The sequence below is a fragment of the Misgurnus anguillicaudatus genome, chromosome 13, assembly GCF_027580225.2.
Source record: "Misgurnus anguillicaudatus chromosome 13, ASM2758022v2, whole genome shotgun sequence".
Classification (NCBI taxonomy): Eukaryota; Metazoa; Chordata; class Actinopteri; order Cypriniformes; family Cobitidae; genus Misgurnus; species Misgurnus anguillicaudatus.
The window spans coordinates 16,792,105-16,811,309 of NC_073349.2; the positions used below are offsets into that span (position 1 = coordinate 16,792,105).

General features: G+C 36.1%; 1 protein-coding gene across 2 annotated transcripts; it reads left to right on the plus strand.

Moving 5' to 3' along the window:
- The first annotated feature begins 410 nt into the window (after positions 1–410).
- Positions 411–12,568, plus strand: slc2a1a (solute carrier family 2 member 1a). 2 transcript variants are annotated; one of them, XM_073875199.1, is made up of 10 exons: positions 411–682; positions 3,463–3,558; positions 6,312–6,472; positions 6,568–6,808; positions 7,424–7,586; positions 9,368–9,555; positions 9,653–9,752; positions 9,843–9,946; positions 10,028–10,234; positions 10,315–12,568. In XM_073875199.1, exons 1-10 carry the CDS (start codon positions 665–667, stop codon positions 10,501–10,503), a joined length of 1,467 nt encoding a protein of 488 aa, XP_073731300.1. In that variant the 5' UTR covers positions 411–664; the 3' UTR covers positions 10,504–12,568. The 2 variants fall into 2 exon arrangements, with proteins under 2 accessions (XP_073731300.1, XP_073731299.1); XM_073875198.1 differs by lacking the exon at positions 411–682 and adding an exon at positions 2,008–2,136.
- The last annotated feature ends 6,637 nt before the right edge of the window (positions 12,569–19,205 follow it).

The window sequence follows — 19,205 nt, forward strand, 5'->3', positions numbered from 1 at the left end:
ATGATTTAATATAGCCTAATTTCACGTATATATAAATATATAGCTAATTTTTTCAACTATTGGTAAACTATTTAACTTCTGCTTAGTTTAATTTTCTAAAAGTTTCCTTTAATCAAAAATATAACCTGGTTGAAATAAATAGTCTTATTACTTCCGCTTAGGACTAATAAACTCGAAAACGATTATTTTATCAGCATGAGGCAATGTTGTGCAAATATAAATCACGCACTAAGGATTTAGCAGATTACAAAGATTAAAAGCGAAACACAACGACGTCACACTATTGAATACGTGCAGCCAATGGTTGCGCATGGTCCAGACATGCTTGCTTACACATCCACATACTGTAAGACGTAACCAGGCAACAACCAATCAGAAACCGCGTTAGAGAATTTATATTAACCGCTTCACTCTATCGATGGCAGTATTATGAGTGCACCTGATGCTGAAACAACAATATAACAACCATGAAGGAATGAGGACTTTTTATCTAGATGAACAGTGCCGTTTTTTTGTGGATATTAAATTAGTTGGAATTCAGATTTTTTTAAGGCGATTTTTTAATATGCTTTTATGTTAGGCGGACTTTAAGACCACATTTTTACAAAACAGAAAAGGGAAGAAATACCTTTTTATTTTATTTTTTGTTATTCAATCTGCCACCATGGACTCCAATAAAAAGGTAATGCAGTTTAGCTTACTTAAACTATTTCTTACCTCTCTACGTCACCGTTTAGCAAACGACACCCATTTAATTATAAATGTTTACGTTGTTTACTTTATATAAAGTTTTATAATAATATTATAAATATAGCATATATATATAATTATAAGTCGATATATGTATATGTCGATATATAATTAAGGCGCGCATTCACAATGAAAGGTTAAATATGAAGATGTTTCTTTTAGAAAAGTTTTTTAAACAGTTACCTTTGAAAAATGAACAAATGATAAATGTATTTTGTCTGACTGTCAAAATTCCAGAAAACTGTGTTCCTGAAGCAGTGCATCACGTTAGCATCGCACAGGTCATTGGTTCGATCCCTGAGACACATACTGATATAAAATGTATAGATTCGTCCCCATTATTAATAAAATTGTGCAACCACAAAAATCTAATTTAGCAATGAAGCTTAACAATTTCATTCTCAACACTATTGTCTTATGATTAAAACTGTGTTTTTATTTATTTATATGATGTCGCAGACTTTTATTCAAAGCAACTAGCTTTCAACATGCATAGTACACATATCTAAGTTTACACATACGAATAACTTATATACATACAGTATGTGATTAAACATTGAAATGTGACCTACAGATTTTCAGTAGAAAGCTAAATAATTAAATAATTGGCATACTTCTGACTTGTTTGCTATTAAGGGAAGTGATAAAAGGGAGAAAGATAGTGTCTGTAAAAACTATCATAGCCTTCTCTAAACAAAAGATTTGGACAGCTGCAGGTTAGTTAAGGTCACTGGAAGAATGGACACAAAGCTTTGTGTAAGAATTGATACAGTGCTTCATGGAGAGATCCTTGTTCAAATGAAAGTCATTTTTTATGGATCACCTGTTTTTAGTTCTGAATGGTCCATTATTTATTTATTATCTTCCAGATTATATAATCCAATGCATTTTTAACACGCATTTAAAATATGCCTTAAAATATACAAGGAATGTGTGTGTTCACTTGGTTTGATCTTACAATCTATAAGCATCATACTCCAATTAAGCCAAATTTTTTGCATTTGCTTGATAAATACATGCAAATTTACTTTATAAACTTTTAGGTTGTTTATTATTATTAAAAAAGGTAACTATTAGACCACTAATCATTATTATTAAAAAATGGGCTGATGCAAACCCTTTCAAATCTGAACTTATTTCAGATTCCTTTACTCAACTTAGTGGATCTTGCAGTAAACAAATACGATTGAATTCAATTGTGTGCTTATTAATATTTATCAAAATATCTTCTTCATTTTTATCACAATACTTCCATGATAATTGTTTTCTGCTATGGAAGTCAATTGTTTCAATCAGCTGTCTGCTTTTGTGTTCATCAGAAAAAAAGAAATTCATACAGGTTTAGAACAACATGAGGATGAGAAAAGACACACTTTTCTTTTTTGGGTGAACTATACCTTTAATATTTTCTCTACTGTGAACAGATGAGTTTGTTTTTTATTTCTGCATATTTACTTCAGGCCATAGATATCTGGTATGTCAAATGCACATGAGTTAAGTGCTTTATCATTATAGCCATAATTCATTATTTGTATTATCCTGTATAAGCTGTGTTACACGATTTTAACAAGGCTTAAGATGTAAACACATGCTTTAATGTGTGATAGTGTCTTGTCAGAGCAGTACAGACCATGGTCAACAGGGGGAGCCATTGCCCCAGAGTTAAATCATTTCCTACAGCATCTGTTAATTTGTGGCATCTGCAGCTTGGCGGGGAGAAGGGAATGTCTGCAAATACCCAGATGCCCTGCAGTAGATAGGAAACCAGATTAAAATACTATTATAAGACCACTGACGTAACATTCTTAGGTCTTAATAATAACAGTTTTTTGCTATCTACTATATAAAAGGCTTAAAATTTTATTTCCAGAATAATGTATACATATTTCCAATTTTTTATTCTTACATACATACATTCTTACATACTTACATCAGTTATGACCTGCGATGTTTTTATATATCATAATATTGAAATTCAATTAATTTATAAGTCAGTAAGACAGTAAAAATGTGTTTACGCTTTAAGTAAACACATATGACCATTACTCTATTTATTATCAATTAACATATATTTTATTTACAGTAAGAATGCTTAGAAGCACATACAAGGTGTAGTATAGTCACATTTAGTACAGTTAATCTGACATACGTGCCAGTACTTAACTTATCTTCACCAGCATTGTCTTTGAAGGCCTCTTAAGAGTGTTACGTAAGAGCCTGAAGTAGTTTGTGTGTGTGCCCCCAAATCTGATGGGATTAAATTTGGCAACTTTAAGCAACAAGGTTTTCTTTTCTTTTTTTTAGCATTTTACATGTTTAGCATATTTCAGCATTAGTGGCTCAGATAATCTCATAATGGATCTACATTCCTGTAGAATGAACTAAACTATTGTTTACATGTACTATGATGTATCAAAATAATTATACTACATTGCAAAATATTTGATGTCTTACAGTTTGTTCATTTGCTGTATTTAACTATTGTATCGAATGAAAAATTGCAAACCTTTATGTTACCCTGTGTTTAGTCTGATTTAAAAATGTTGTGTTGTGAAGTAGTAATGCTGTTAATGAGTTTTTATATAGCATGAATTCATACAGTCATTCATCAGCAAAGTATGGTGTAAAATTGACTATAACTAAAGATGTATTATTATAAAATTAAAAGGCAAATTAAAACAAAGCTAAATTGTTGTTCCTGTACTCTTACAGCAAATAACGCCCCAGTTGTTGATGGCTGTTGGTACAGCTGTAATTGGATCACTGCAGTTTGGATACAACACAGGAGTCATCAATGCACCTCAGAAGGTAAACTATTACAACTTACTGTATACTACACCTTACACAAACATGACACATGAGCAATGAGCATATAAACAGTTTTAAATTAGCATATTGCAGTGGTCCTCAAAATTTTCGGCGTGCGTCCCCCTCTTGTGTACTGTATGTGCTTCCCTTTTACCCCCCCAAGACAATTCATGACATAAGACAATCTCAAACTTAGAATTTACGGTTAACAAAACATTTAATGATACAATGTATTGCTGTTGGTTAGCCTTGTTTTTCTTGGGTTTAATTACACAGAATTTGATAAATTAATGTATTTTCAAAAAATGTCAAAACTCACGCCCCCAATTTATTTATTTATTTATTTATTTATATTAACAGAGCACTTCAGTAACTGGGTCTTTTGTCATTTTTATGGTAATGTTAATGTAAATATGTTGATTATGTAATACAGCTAATATTGGATTACCGTTGCTGTCAACATGCAGTACAAATCCTCCTCCTGGTATAGCCTGTTAAGATACAGAGTGCTGATTCAAATGTGAAGGGCTCTCTAACTATAGATAGGCACTTATTGTTAGAAACTCTTGTGAAGAGAAGTATGATGACATTTTTCCATACCATTAAAGGGCACAAAATATACCTCTGAGAAGAGCCACATAAAACCCACATTTACTGTGTCAAGCTACCGTTATGGGCATTAAGAAATTAACAATGAAAAAGTGTACTGGGACTTAATAAAAGCATTTGTTTTGTTTTATTTCACCTGCTTTAAGTTAAATAAGGTCACTATTTAGCGTATAAGAAATTATTTTTTTATATTTGTTTTATATTTTAAAGTTTATAATTTTAGATAATTGGGTTTATATTTTCTGTTCCGATTCTGTGTCTCATTTTAAGCTGTCAATGATTTTCTGTCAAACATTAGTAAAGTTTAGTAAAAATACAATCCGTAAAAAAACGGATAATGTCCTGGCAGAAAATTACCGGTACTTTCTCCGTTATGTTAACAGACATTTCCTTTTATTCAAAAACTGAAAATTCTGTAGATTTACAAAACATTGTCCGTAGATTTACAGAACATTGTCCGTAGCCTTTAGGCACACTTCAATCCGCCCATGAAACGCAACAATGGTGACAATCAACAACAAAGCTTCATGCCCGCAATGCATGCTGGTACCAGGATTGTAGAAAACCATTTACTTACCATTGTTGAGATTTGTATCCAAAGTGTTGATGTCTTTCTGATGCAAAAAAACACAACTGCAGAAATCTTATTCAATACAGTGTCTTTTTAGATCAGCATAGAGTGTCACTCTTATACATTTCAGTTCTTTATTCTTATTTTATCATTTCATATTTAAATGTTTGGCAGCATAACATAAAAACAACCAAGCTTAGATGACATGATAGACTTTTCTCCTCCCTCAAGCAACAAGTTGCAATTGCTAAAAGCAAAAAAAACTGTTGTAATTGCTAAAAGAGCAGCGTTAGTTTAGTGAAGGTCAAGGGACAAATGCTTAACTAAAGCGAACACTAATCACCATAATGGTGACTTCAAAAGAATCTAAAACAAACACAAACTGTAGATTTAATGTGATACATTTTGTGGTAAATATCCATTCACGTCATATCAGAAAGAAGATTTGTCTACTAAATCACATGTGTGGATGCTGGAAGAGTTGAGCATTTGTATCTTGTTCTGACAGCAGTTGTTTAGAAGTTAAACATCATCCATGTTTAGAAATGTTTAGAAAATTGCAGCAGGGGTTATTGCACCCAATGCAATGTGTTATTAAAAAAACAGGTAAAACGCCTGTAAAACATAAATACGGAAAATTCCGTTATATTTATACAGTACTTTGTCCGTTTTTTAAAGGACATTTTTACAGTGTATAGTCAGAACAATGGTTGTGAAAAGTACTTTTTGTGATCAAATGGAAATGCAGTAACTGAACATATGTGACACTGCCTGTATAAATCCAGTTAAAGTCATATTGTTTTGTGATTTAACGTTAGATAAAATCGTAAAGCACTTTAAGACTGTTCAAGATAATATAGACAGGCGAATGATGTTGCGTTAAATGTAATAAACAACAATCATACAGTAATCACCTAAAATTGGGTTTTGGGTTAATCTCTCACATACATGTTTCTTGAGGTAATTCTATAAACAGAGTGTAAATCAAGCTGCTTAAGTTGTATAGGTGTAATGGGATAAAAGGGTCAAGGAGTTATCTAGGACAGCATTGCTGTAAAGTGCATTTTAAGATTATAGTTTGTGAGCTGAGCACTTTTGTGGGAATGACAAGAGAACAGCAGTAGTATCATGTGAATCTGTTATTGTTTCTCTATTTATGTAAAGGTGCAATGTGAAACTTTTAAAAGTAACTTTATTAGCTAACTAACATTAATTAATGTAACTGTAATATCAGTGGTGTAGTTTTAGGTACCGAACTGTATTGTGTATATTTTTATGTCCCCTTACATGAAAGTCGCTGTCATGTTTCTATAGTAGCCCTAAACGGACAAACTGTTCTGCAGAGCGTTTCATCCCTACATTGTCTCTATGCATTTCAAAATTGGGGGTGAGCTTTGTTCGCAATCTCACCGATAGATGCCACAAAAAAAAAACACATTGCAGTATGGAAATCTCCTCCCTGCTGGAGAAAATCCCTCTGTTCATAGTCTTCATCTCCCTGAAGATTTCTTTTATGCTTACCCAATAAGTCTTGTGTCATGTGTTCTGTCGTGTATTTTGTTTTCTTTCATAGATCATTGAGAACTTCTTAAATGAAACATGGAATAAGAGATATTCAGAGTTCATACCGTCAGGCACGCTAACAACACTATGGTCCGTATCAGTGGCTATCTTCTCTGTAGGCGGCATCTTCGGCTCCTTCTCAGTCGGTCTGTTTGTAAACCGATTCGGCAGGTAATGTCACTTAATTTGAGCACAACAAGTAAACAACACTTGTATGCTGATGTCACGTGTCCTTAAACTTTTGATCTTTTTTGATCTGTAAACAGGAGGAATTCAATGCTCATTGTAAATGTCCTGGCCTTCATAGCCGCTGCTTTTATGGGCTTCTCCAAACTGGCCGAATCTTGGGAGATGCTCATAATCGGACGCTTCATTGTGGGTCTGTACTCTGGCCTGTCCACAGGCTTTGTACCAATGTATGTGGGAGAAATTTCCCCAACTTCATTACGGGGGGCGCTGGGAACTCTTCACCAGCTGGGCATTGTTATTGGCATCCTCATGGCACAGGTGACATTATGTTTTATGTACTATAAAGCATATTTGAAGGGACACTCCAATTTTTTTGAAAAAAATAGGCTCATTTTCCAGCTCCCCTAGAGTTGCAGCAGGTGCAATGATATTACGTAGTGCCCGAAAATAGTCCCCTGCTATTGAAAGTTAACAAGGGGATTATTTTCGGGTGCTGCGTAATATCACTATGCCTGCTGCAGCCATGTTACGGCAGCAAAGTCAAAAGAATTACGCCAGAATGAGAGTATAGTTCCTAGCCATATCTGCCTAGAAAATCACAACTTTGAATTTTCCGTCGGTCTTAGTACACAATGTCACTACAGAAGAGTCACGTTTTAAAAAGGAAAAATATCGAAACTCTTTGGTCATTTTTGAGTGTGATGCTAATGGTCTAATCAGATTCAATGGATTATGCTAAGCTTTTCTAAAAGCCAGACCCGGAGGTCGGCTGAATGAATTAGAAACAGTGAAAATAACATGTTTAACTCTAGGGAAGCTGGAAAATGAGCCTATTTTAAAAAAAAGTGGAGTGTTCCTTTAACAATTATTAGGACTTTGTCATTGATCTTTCTTCTGTTTTTGTTTCATCGAATCGTTCACTTTGTTCTGTAGATCTTTGGCATTAAAGAAATCATGGGGAACTCTACAATGTGGCCCTTTCTGCTGGGCTTCACTTTTATCCCAGCCCTCCTGCAATGTGCCCTGTTACCTTTCTGCCCTGAGAGCCCACGTTACCTACTTATCAACCAGAATGAGGAGGCCAAAGCCAAGAGTGGTGAGTTACACCAAAGCATTTTATGGCAAACCACTATAGAGCTCAGATACAAAAGCCACTAAACGCCACATCCGTCAAAAATGAGATAATGATATTGACAAATGCTCTCATCACGTATTATACGTACATCAAATAATTTTGCTTAAAATCCGCTTAATTTTGGTCTCAGACCATTCAGAAATACTACTTTGTTGGCAGAATCCTTTTCATGCTGCGTTCAGACCAGCCGCGGTAGAGGCATCAAGTGCGAGTGATTTCAATGTTAAGTCAATGTAAAGACCCGTTGACGCTCGTCTGGAGGTCTCGCGGCGCAAATGAGGCGTGTAGCACGGTAGACACGACTCTACCTCATTTGCGTGTCTAGTTCGCAAGAATGGGTTGAAAATTTTGAACTTTGGCGGAAAATTGCGCCGCGTTAACCAATCAGGAGCTTGCTCTAGTAGTGACAGGATTACAGAAGCGAGCGGAGTTGCAGAAGCCCTCCTATGATGTGAATTTCCGCGTGAATGTCTCGATAACTAGAATTTCACATGCGTGAATGAAGCGAGTAAACTCAAACTTTTCAAGGGGCAAACTAGATGCGGTAGATGCAAATTTGATGCCTCAAACGCGGCTGGTGTGAACCCACGGTTAGGCGTCACCTCACACTATTGAGTGAAATCTACACTCTAAAGGGCTAATCACACCAAAAGCGTTTATGGCAGTTGCAGGCGCTTTTTTTGAATGATATTCTATGGGTAGGGTGCGTTTGCACGCTGTTTATGCGCGCCGAGCGCCTTGTGGTTTTTGCCGCCAGCCGCAGCACGTGCTTTTGAGGGAGCGCTGAGAGCTGAGAAGTACCCGACGTTATTCGCGTTTTTCCATTGTCCAATCGAATAAGAGAAGAGGCGGGCCTTACGTTGTGGTGAGGGAAGTTTACAGTTGTTTTGAAGAACCGGACTCCACTCGCTCACTCTCTCCTGCGTGTTTGTGCACCTCTCACCCTCAAACAAGGTCAGAGCAAGCGCCCTCTTTTCAAAGTTTCTGCAAATATGACAGTTAACAGCAAAAGAGCGCTCATGCTTCAATATTTGATTGACAAGACAGCTGACTCGGTGGTTGCTTAGCAATATGAAAAGCCGCGTCGCACTGCTCTTTTTTTAAAAAAGGCAGTGCGCTTGCGCCTTGCATTTGCAAGCGTTTAAAGCGCTTTTGGTGTGACTGGCCCCTTAGTGTGGATTCACACCAGCCGCGTATGAGGCGTCAAATTCGCGTCTACCGCGTCTAATTTGCCCTTGAAAATTTTGAGTTTACTCACTTTATTCACCTGTGAAAGTCGCACGTGAAATTGTAGTTATTGAGACATTCATGCGGAAATTCGCATCATGGGGCTTCTGCGACTTCGCTCGCTTTCTGTAATCACATCACTACCAGAGCAAGCTCCTGATTTGTTAACGCGGCACGTTTTTCCGGCAAAGTTCACATTTTCAATTGCTTAACAGTTTAAATGCAAAGACGCACATATTAAAGCAAAGTCCTCTAAGTGCACAAAAGAAGAATTGCATAACCGAGTTTTTACCTGGTTAAATGAGGTTTACTGAATGTATTAGATTTGTGAGCATTTTATTCGTAAAGAACAGTGAAAAGTGACTGAATATTTTTTTGCATGTACTTGCGATGTTAGAAAGTAAATTACTAAAGTGACATTTGTGAAAATAAGGCTGAACCTAAACATAAGAGCCTGATAAAAATTGCTCACATACATGAACTTTCAGCCTGACTATCTCTGATCATCTCCGCAGCGCTGAAGAAGCTACGTGGAACTGAAGATGTGGGTGAAGACTTGAATGAGATGAGGGAGGAGGGCAGGCAGATGATGAGGGAAAAGAAGGTCACCATCCCCGAGCTCTTCCGATCGTCTCTTTACCGTCAACCCATCTTCATTGCCATCATGCTACAACTCTCCCAACAGTTCTCGGGAATCAATGCTGTACGTTTTTCTTTAACAAGTAATCTGTCTATCTATTCTTCCATCAAGTTATAAAGAATACAAAGTTATCAATGTTATAAGCGGTTGTCTTTTTCAGGTTTTTTATTACTCTACTGGTATATTTGAGGATGCAGGAGTGTCTGAGCCCGTCTATGCCACCATTGGTGCTGGAGTTGTGAACACAGCATTCACAGTTGTGTCGGTGAGTGAAAGCATACAGTATTTGTCCTTGCATTTACAGTAACTTTAAATGAGTTTAAAGGTTGATAATGCTTGTGTCCCTGTTATGTCGCTCTTCATAGTGGAGCGGGCTGGTAGAAGATCACTTCATCTCATTGGACTGATGGGAATGGCTGTGTCTTCTGTTTTAATGACTATTGCTATGGCACTAATAGTATGTACTGTACTGTTATTATTATTCCTTTAAGTGTATACCATAATGTATATATTCACTATTATTTAACCTTTCTTCATAAAACAAGTGCAGTGGATGTCATACGTCAGCATTGCAGCCATCTTTAGTTTCGTGGCATTCTTCGAGATCGGTCCAGGCCCTATCCCGTGGTTCATTGTGGCAGAACTCTTTAGTCAAGGCCCACGGCCGTCTGCCATCGCCGTAGCTGGATTCTCAAACTGGTGTGCCAATTTCTTGGTGGGAATGTGCTTCCAGTATGTTGAGGTACGAATATACAAGATTATATTCGTTCATTTTATACTATTTTTTACAGAACGTTCACATTTTTATTCCTCCCTCGACAGCAACTGACAGGCCCATATGTTTTCATCATCTTCACCGTTCTGCTGCTGATCTTCTTCGTCTTCACCTACTTTAAGGTCCCGGAGACAAAGGGCCGGACGTTTGATGAGATCTCCGCAAGCTTCCGCCATGGGACAGATAAATATAATCGAGATGATCTGAACGCACTGGGGGCAGACTCCCAACTTTAAGCTCTATGTTATAATAATAAATTATACATTAATGCTATCACTAACCAAGTGACAGTCCTTGAGTATCGAACAGTGGGTATGTTCACAGTGGCATGCTGTCATATTATTCATACTTTGAATGCAGGAGATTTAAAGGTGCAATGTGTACATTTTAGGAGGATTTCTTGAATACTATATACATAACTATATTTTCAGTGGTGTAAAAATACTTTGCATAATGAAACGTTATGTTTATATTATCAGTCATATATCAACATTACATATCCCCTTACATGGAAGTTGCCATTTTGCGCTGCCATGTTTCTAGAGTAGCCTTAAATGGACAAACTGCTCTACAGAGCACGTTTTGTTGTCTGAGACAATAGCCTCTTTCACACAGTAATTCTGGTAAATTACCATGAATTTACCAGAATGAATTTACCAGTAAATACAAAAATGTGCTGTTCACACATTCACGTGACGTTCCGTCTTTTTACCAGTAAGACATCATTCACACATCAGTATCAAAATACCGGTAAACTCGGAGAGAAAGCGGAAGTTACCTGTGGCGCGCGGCCGGCGAGCTCCGTCCGTGTCGTATTTGTAAACAATGGCGGGTTATGACTTAATATCCACGGTCCGTATTTTGTTGTTTTCACATCTGTGGCAAACGGTCGCGAAGTTGCTCGTGACCAAACAACATTGCGTTAGGCGGCGTCAAACGAAACCTGCGCGTTTGCACATTAGGCTTCACAGATGGTGTGCCAAGGACGTCGGCAATTTGGCAATTGCATGGTAAGCTGTTTTAAACAACTTTGGTGAAGCAATGTGGATGTTAACTTCAGGTGTGCTCGACTTTTAAGCAACATGTATGTGGAAACGTCCGTAAACAGTCTGGGGGAAACCGCGTCACCTGTATAAAAAACTTTCTGATTGGCCCGCCCGATCTGTCAGCGCGGTCTGACGTCATCTAAATGCCGGTAATGCTATATTTTTCGTTCACACACAGCGCTTACCGGTAAATTACCGTTAATCTTACAACCTGTCTTACTGGTAAATTGGGAGCACTGATTTACCGGAAAGGTTCTGTTCACACATGACATGTTAACTGCAATTTACCAGTAAATTACCAGTAAAGACTGTATGTGTGAAAGGGACTCATGACATGTTTTCCTGTGGGGGCTATCGTTTCTCTATGTGCTTCAGAAGGGAGGGGTGAGTGGTGGACTGAGCCAATGGTTGCAATTCGCAAGCTCAGCGCTAGATGCCGCTAAAAATCTACACACTGCACCTTTAATGTAGTATCCATATGATTGCACTCTTAACTTTATATAGAGGAGAGAGAGTGAGAGAGAGAGACAGAGTGAGAAAGCGAGAGAGAAAAAGCAAGAGAGACTAAAAGCGAGAGAGAGAAAGTGCAAGAAAGAGAGGGAGAGAGAGCAAAAGAGTTCTTTAAAAAACAGCAACCTAATTGTTTTTTGAATGTTGAATTTTAATCAATACAAAATGGTTGTGCCAGCAGTCTACCATACTACAGATTAGTAAATACTTATACTAGTTTTATATATTTTAACAGTGTCCAGTATACAGTGTAATATGATGCACTGTAAAAAAAAATGTGTTGGTTCAATTTGAAAAAAGTAAGTTACATGGTTCCCCTAATATTTTGAGTTCATTCAACTAAAAAATATAAGATTGTTGTCAACTAATATTTTTAAGGCAACCAGGTAACTTACTTTTTTTAAGTTAAACCAATTTTTTTACAGTGTAGAGGCAGTATTTTAGTATTGATACAGTAAAGATATTCAAGAGCAGGGCAAACACACGGGAACTTTCCATTTATTGCTCACAGTGCGTCCTATAGTGACTGTTTATTAATTTTGTTTTTATCATTCTGAAATGCTGAATAGTCTAATAATAATAATAATGACTATATAGTGTGTTCTTTTCGGCATGTTCACATGCATATACATTGACATATGGAAGGTTTTTATATATTTGTGTACTACAAAATCATTTGAATGATTTAGCATTCAATTGCTAAATTCATCTTAAGGATACAGGGTTTCTTTTGCACTTGCAATTTTAAGAAATATTTTCTATTGGCCAGTCAACATGCTCTAAAAATGCTGGGTTGTCTTTAGCCCAACTCTAAAAAATGCTGGGTTGTTTTTAACCCAGGGCTGGGTCACTATTGGACAGAACACACTGCCGGGTTAAAATGACCCAACTGCTGGGTTGTTTTAACCCAACTGCTGGGCTATTGTCAATCAACGATGTTGAAACAACCCAGCAGTTGGGCCAAAACAACCCAGCAGCTGGGCCACCTCAACCCGGCAGCGTGCTCCGTCCAACAGTGACCCAGCCCCGGTCCAAAAACAACCCAGCATTTTTTAGAGTATGGTTGGAAATTTTTGAAAAGAGTGCATTATGGGGCATAATAGGGTCAGAACTGAATATTGGAGACATTTTTATGGTGTCAGATATGTGTTCATTGATACTTGAACTGTGACTTTACCAAGGATTATGTCAAGATTAACTAACAGAACATTATGTTTGCGTGTCTAATTCTGATTGAGGCATAATATCTTGTTTAAACTGGATCTTATTTTGACCTCAAACAAATTAACTAATTAAAATAATATATAAACATCTTTCTACTGTAACTAATATTACTATGGTATGATATATGCATGTAATATGTTTTAGATGGTTCTGTCCAAAATGCATAATTGGTTTGATTTTGTGCATATTGTTGATGATGTTTGTGTGATTATGAGAATTTAGTATATTGTTAATAAGTGCAATACTTGTTCACCTATTCTTGTCTATTTATTTCACATAGTACTAGGCATTATAAATAAAACAAGCTTTCAGTAGATTTGTACACTTCAAATGTAAAAATATGTATTTTTTGTGTAGAGATGTTTTTTAGAGCAGAACTGCAAATAAGTTCAGTTTTGCTGAAGTATTATTTTAAATGTACTTAGTATTTTGAAATCATTCAACTTCATTAAAGTTGACGTATGGTTTTGTTCACTGTGTCACAAAAATTGCATTAGAAATCCAAAAAATGTGCCAACCAAGACCTGACATTACTATGAGAGTTATATTTTTTCAAAATGGTCAATTAAATTAGTGTCTTTTTTGATAAGCTTCTATTCAGATAAATACTTAGACTTTACATAAAGTTGTTTTTACATTAAATTACTTAATAAAGAATTACTCCAAACACCACAAGATGGCAGTATTTCTCTCTGCAATAGTTACATTAAAAAGCTGTCATAATATAGGATGCTGTCTCATTTGATGCTAAGCAATTACCTTGTGATGACAAAACAAAATTTTCTACACTTTTATATATGTGTTAATATGTTGCTATTATTCTTCGCCCTTTTAAGCTGTCTTTTATCCAAAGACATGCTAAATGTAATCGTGAGGTAATGTAATTGTGTTAATGTTAAAATATCACATATGCAAGCATTTCAATAAACGAGGTCATCATTTTTGTTCTTTATTTAGATGTAAAACAAACATGAATTTAGACACAGTGTCATAAAAGCCGGCCTATTGATTGTCAGCAAAATCCTCTGAACGTAATGGACAGAGCCTGAACTGTAATGACTGTCAATGAAGGCATCATTTGGTGTGATTTTGTCATACGGACAGAGGGAATGATGCGTTTTCACAGGTGTTGATGGGATATCTGTCAACTCCTGCAGTTCTTCAGTGTCATTATTACATGCATGACAACATTTACATGCTAAAAGCAATGTATGAGTTCCCCAGTGACAGAAAATGTGTTTGTATAGTGCTGTTCATTCCTTGTAATCTGTATTAAATATAAATGTTAAAAAACTGTGGATTCATCATAAAATGCAAACACTGCAGTTGAATTGCTGACATACTGTAATGTGCATAACCTGAAGTGACTTTTCAAAATAAAATAAATAAAAAACAGAAAAATGCATTAGTTTGCATGTCCAGTCATGCAGAGAGGGTCTCATGAAGAGATTATTAATTACTTTCTCTCTCTCTCTCTCTCTCTCTCTCTCTCTCTCTCTCTCTCTCTCTCTCATCTACGGGCTCTCCTCCATTACAATTCTGAGTCATATGCAAACTCCAAACACATACATTTTTCATGTTTCTCAATCATTTTGAAAATGAAAAACCTCTTTAAAAGTAAGGCAATGTTCAGATGCAGAACTAGGCCACACAACATTTTGTATATATAATGAATTCAGAGGAAAAGAGAGAGATGTGACTTCTCAAAGTCTGTTAATTAAATTTATGCCCAGTCGGAAGTATACGGCTACAGTAACTGTCCTAGTTTTAATGAGGGCCTGATCTTTTTACCCTTTGTGCTTCATATTGGATATATATGTACTATGACTCACATAGCCTAAAAGAACAGATGAATTGTATTTGAGTGATTTAACAAAGACATTTTTCTCTATATGCATCACTTTATGTTTGTTTTGTAAAAATTAATGATTAATTAAATACCGTAAATGTTACCCTGCCTGTAAAGGTCACACTGCCAGAAATGTTAAAAAAAATGTACCTAAAGAGTGCATATTAGTACCCTACTGGTAACCTAAACCTGTACCTAAATGATAGCCTACATATTAGGACAATTTTTAAGGGTACTGTCGTAGTGAAAGTGTGGGACCATTTTTTTTTGACAATGCAGCTAATGTAATATTTTGTGATTTATTACATACAATCCTTCTTCATAATGTAAAGAACATTGTGTGAAAATATAACCTTTATATCTTTAATATTGACTGAGTATGGCCATGTCAAAGATTGAAATTAATGTGAAATCAATGAGTGATATTAAACTTTGATGCTTGTTATCTCAAAATTAGATTATAAGAATTTTGCCTGGACATCACATGGGTCAGAATCAGAAATGTTCATATTTTGCTATTTAAATTTTAATTTCATAATAAAACTTTATGATACCAATTGGTGTAAAGTACATAAATACCAGAGATGGGTCCCAAGTAAGTCTCAAGTCTGAACCTTCAAGTCTCAAGTAAGTCCCAAGTATTTTTTTTCTTGGGCAAGTCAAGTCAAGTCACGGGCTATGTCAAGTCCTGTAGTAGGTCAAGTCAAGTCCAAGTCAAGTCACCTTATTATTGTAATTTTACCGATCTTAATAAAGATATATAGAATATAAAGATATATAAATACTCATGTTCAGTAAAAAACATCATGAAATAAAAAAAATTCTAATCTCTTCCGTTCACACGCCTACATTTGAAATAACGAACTTGAGCGTGCAAAAGACGCGATATGTGAACCGGCCCTAGCATTATAGAATCCAGTCAGAATGGCTCTTTAAATGACGGACGAAATTGGAGGTTGTCGTCTGGCTGCCCGTGATTTTAATGTTGCATGTCTTGCAACGCACTGTTCGTCTTTTGCCATCTTATTGAAGCCAAAAGCGATGACCCTCGCTACCCCTCCGCCTGACATGTTGGCCGTGGTGTGCGTAAGGTACGAGAGGGCGTGACTGATAATAGTGTCGTGATTCAGTCATGACAACGCCATTCTCAGCCTGCACTCCAGCTGTGTCAACTTTATTTTTAAGAATAATTTAGATATTTTATATTCAAACTGAAAACATGATGTGATTAACACTCAAGTCATTTAAGTCATCGTGTCTCAAGTCAAGTCAAGTCCCTAGTCTTTAACTTCCAAGTCCGAGTCAAGTCTCAAGTATTTTATTTTTTGTCAAGTCACAAGTCACAAAAATAGCGACTCAAGTCGACTCGAGTCCAAGTCACCAAGTCACAAGTCCCCATGTCTGATAAATACTATCTTTTACTGATAAGTTGTTTACAGTAAATGTTTTGCAAGTCACATAAATTTGTCAACGTTGGCTCAGAAGATGAATATTTCCAAAAAAATATTAGAAATACATACGGGCAGTTGTTGAAATTGTGTGGTATTATAAAACTGATGTAATTGTATTGATAATCTGGCTTTGGATACAGTTGATAAGAAATGACTTATGTTTTCAGGCTTCAACATTGATTTCACTGAGAGAGATATTTGCATGTGAACAAGCTGGCTGCATTTTCTCAGATCATTTGAGTTTGCTTCCTCTTGACCTGATGTCTTTTCATGCATTTTTTCTAACTCCAGAGTTTAGAGAGATACATTTGTGCATGTATGCGCACATGCGGTTGTGCATTTCAATATTTTATGCTGTTTTTAATATTTATGAATTTGAGAAAGAACAGTGTGTCCTCCCTGAATCCTGACTGAATTCCAGCTTGAGGGATTCATGCTCATTTGCTTTGTTTATGTAATCATTGTCACTCCAGCTGTTCATGTCATCCACTGCGTGACTTTTTCCTCTTTTTACCCCATAACAAAATATTCGCCATGCTGGTGCTTTGAATATCGCAGGACTCCGGGCAAAATTCCAGATGTTGTAACTGAAACATCACAAATGAACCATAGAAATGTTATTTAAGTTAGCTCCATAATAAACAAATGCAGTAAAAATCTTTATAAAAATAATTATAAAAAAAGCAATAGAATATATATAAATATATTTATACCTATTTAGATGATGTACATGTAAGCACTATAGTTCTGGTTTAAATGAAATTTCATCTCTCTTTTCTAGCATCAACAATTCATACTGTGAGTGCCTGTGCCATCAAATATACATTAAAATAAGCCAGTCTGTCTTGGACTGCTTTCTCTCAGGGAGATCTAGGTTAATGAATGAAGATGATGATGAAAGATGAATGATGCTAAGAGAAGAAACGCTCAGGAAATCTAGCAATAAGAAAAACACCTAATTGTTTATTTTCTTGCCTCAGGAACCAAATAAAGCCAGATTAGATGCTCACTTGGAAAAGAACAAGCCCTCTCTTGACACCCATGGCCATCTATTATTTCCCAATAATTATATAGTACAGCTAAAAAAGAAATAAAAACAAAGGTGACTTTTTAGCTTTCTGGATGGCAACAATTAGGAAAGTAATTTGTATTGTGTTTTTCAGTCCCTGCAACTTGCCAAATAGCTTTGATGCCATGTATTGGTACTCCTCCACTTTCCTGTAGCTGTAGGGAGGAAGGAAGCTCTGAATTTCATTACGACAGAGATAATGACTATGTATAAGAACAGTTCAGGGATGAGAGGTGTGATTAACTTTCTCTTTTTAAATGCCGATAAACTCGGCTGTACAGTAGGAACCGAGGGAGGAATTGTACGTGAAGCTTTGGTTTGTTTTTTGTTGCTGGTTTAAAGGCGCTCCTGAGGGGTCGTCTTTGATGTGTGCAAGACTCTAGACTGGAGTCGTGGCTGATGTGAAGGGATTAGAACCGAGATAAACACTTGAAGGAATCAATGATTTTTATTGTACAAACGCAGCTGCTTGCGGTTGTGTGTGCGCACAAGAGGGTGGAACGCAACTGTTATATTGATTCAGTGAGGAAGACTCATGCACATTTAAATCCCCTTTGGTTTGAGGTCAAGGGGATTTTAAATGCTATTTACCACAAAAATTGTGTTTGTTTAATTTATTAATACAAAATAGCCTATATATAGTCATGATGCAAACTTGCATATCCTTGCAAACAAACCAAAATTTTGCCATTTGATTGATTGTCACATCTCTACATTTGTTTTTATTGCCTGTAGCTCTCAGACATGGCGAAAAATATATGCATGACACATCTGCAGTAAAGATACATTTTATGATCATAAATAGGGATGAAACGCATTACTTGCCTGACATAAGAAAATTCATGAACAAGTCTTGATTAAAATAGTAAGAGATATGCTTTAATAAGGATACCACATTCCCCATTCGCAGCATGTAATGTGGTATATTGCATTTACACACTGCAACAGAAGGAGCCACAGAGGATAATTTATTGATTTATCAGTTCATAAAAACAGCAAACAACCTAAATCAATTATGAATTACAGTATAATGTGTTGTTATATTATACACACAGGTCATTTTGTTGGGACTTGGGTGATTTACTCATTTAAGTGAGCACACAAAATGTCAACTAATGGAATCAGTATCAATGCTGTTCTGATAGAAAGACTACACAACCTAATCTCCAGTGTTAAATGTCCACTGCTGGTGTCACCTACCATTTATTATTACCTGTGATTTTGCTGTGTATGGAACCTTAAAGGGACAGTTCACCCAAAAATAAAATTTCTGTTATCATTTACTCATTTGTTCATCATTTGTTCTTTGTTCTGCTGAAGACAAATGCATTCTGAAAAATGTTTGTAACCAAGCAGATCTGGGACACCATTGACTTACACAGTAGACTATGAAAGTTAATGGTGCCCCAGATGGTTATTAACATTTTTTCATATGTGTTCAGCAGAACAAATCAATGATGACAGAATTTTCATTTTACGGTGGCCTATCCCTTTAAGGGTTAGATTTACTAACAGAATTTGTTACATGGCAATAACTTCAGGGACATATCATATCTGTGCTTTTATTAATATACAATAGGATTTCCCAAATTGTGGAATCTCTATAGACCCCATCAATCATTCAAAAATGCAAAAAAGTGCCTTACACAGTTAAAGGGGCCATGGCATGAAAATCGGACTTTTCCATGTTTAAGTGCTATGATTGGGTCCATATGCTGCTATCAACCTAGAAAATTTGAAAAAGATCAACCCAGTAACTTAGTTTTGGTAAACCATTCTCTACAAGCAC

What these genes read in the sequence shown, in the direction of transcription:
- slc2a1a (XM_073875198.1), top strand. Translation starts at nt 2,023, where the DNA reads ATGGAAGTCAATTGTTTCAATCAGCTGTCTGCTTTTGTGTTCATCAGA. An exon ending in TTTGTAAACCGATTCGGCAG is followed by an intron (nt 6,473 to 6,567) that starts GTAATGTCACTT and finishes ATCTGTAAACAG; the next exon opens with GAGGAATTCAATGCTCATTG. An exon ending in TGTGCTTCCAGTATGTTGAG is followed by an intron (nt 10,235 to 10,314) that starts GTACGAATATAC and finishes CTCCCTCGACAG; the next exon opens with CAACTGACAGGCCCATATGT.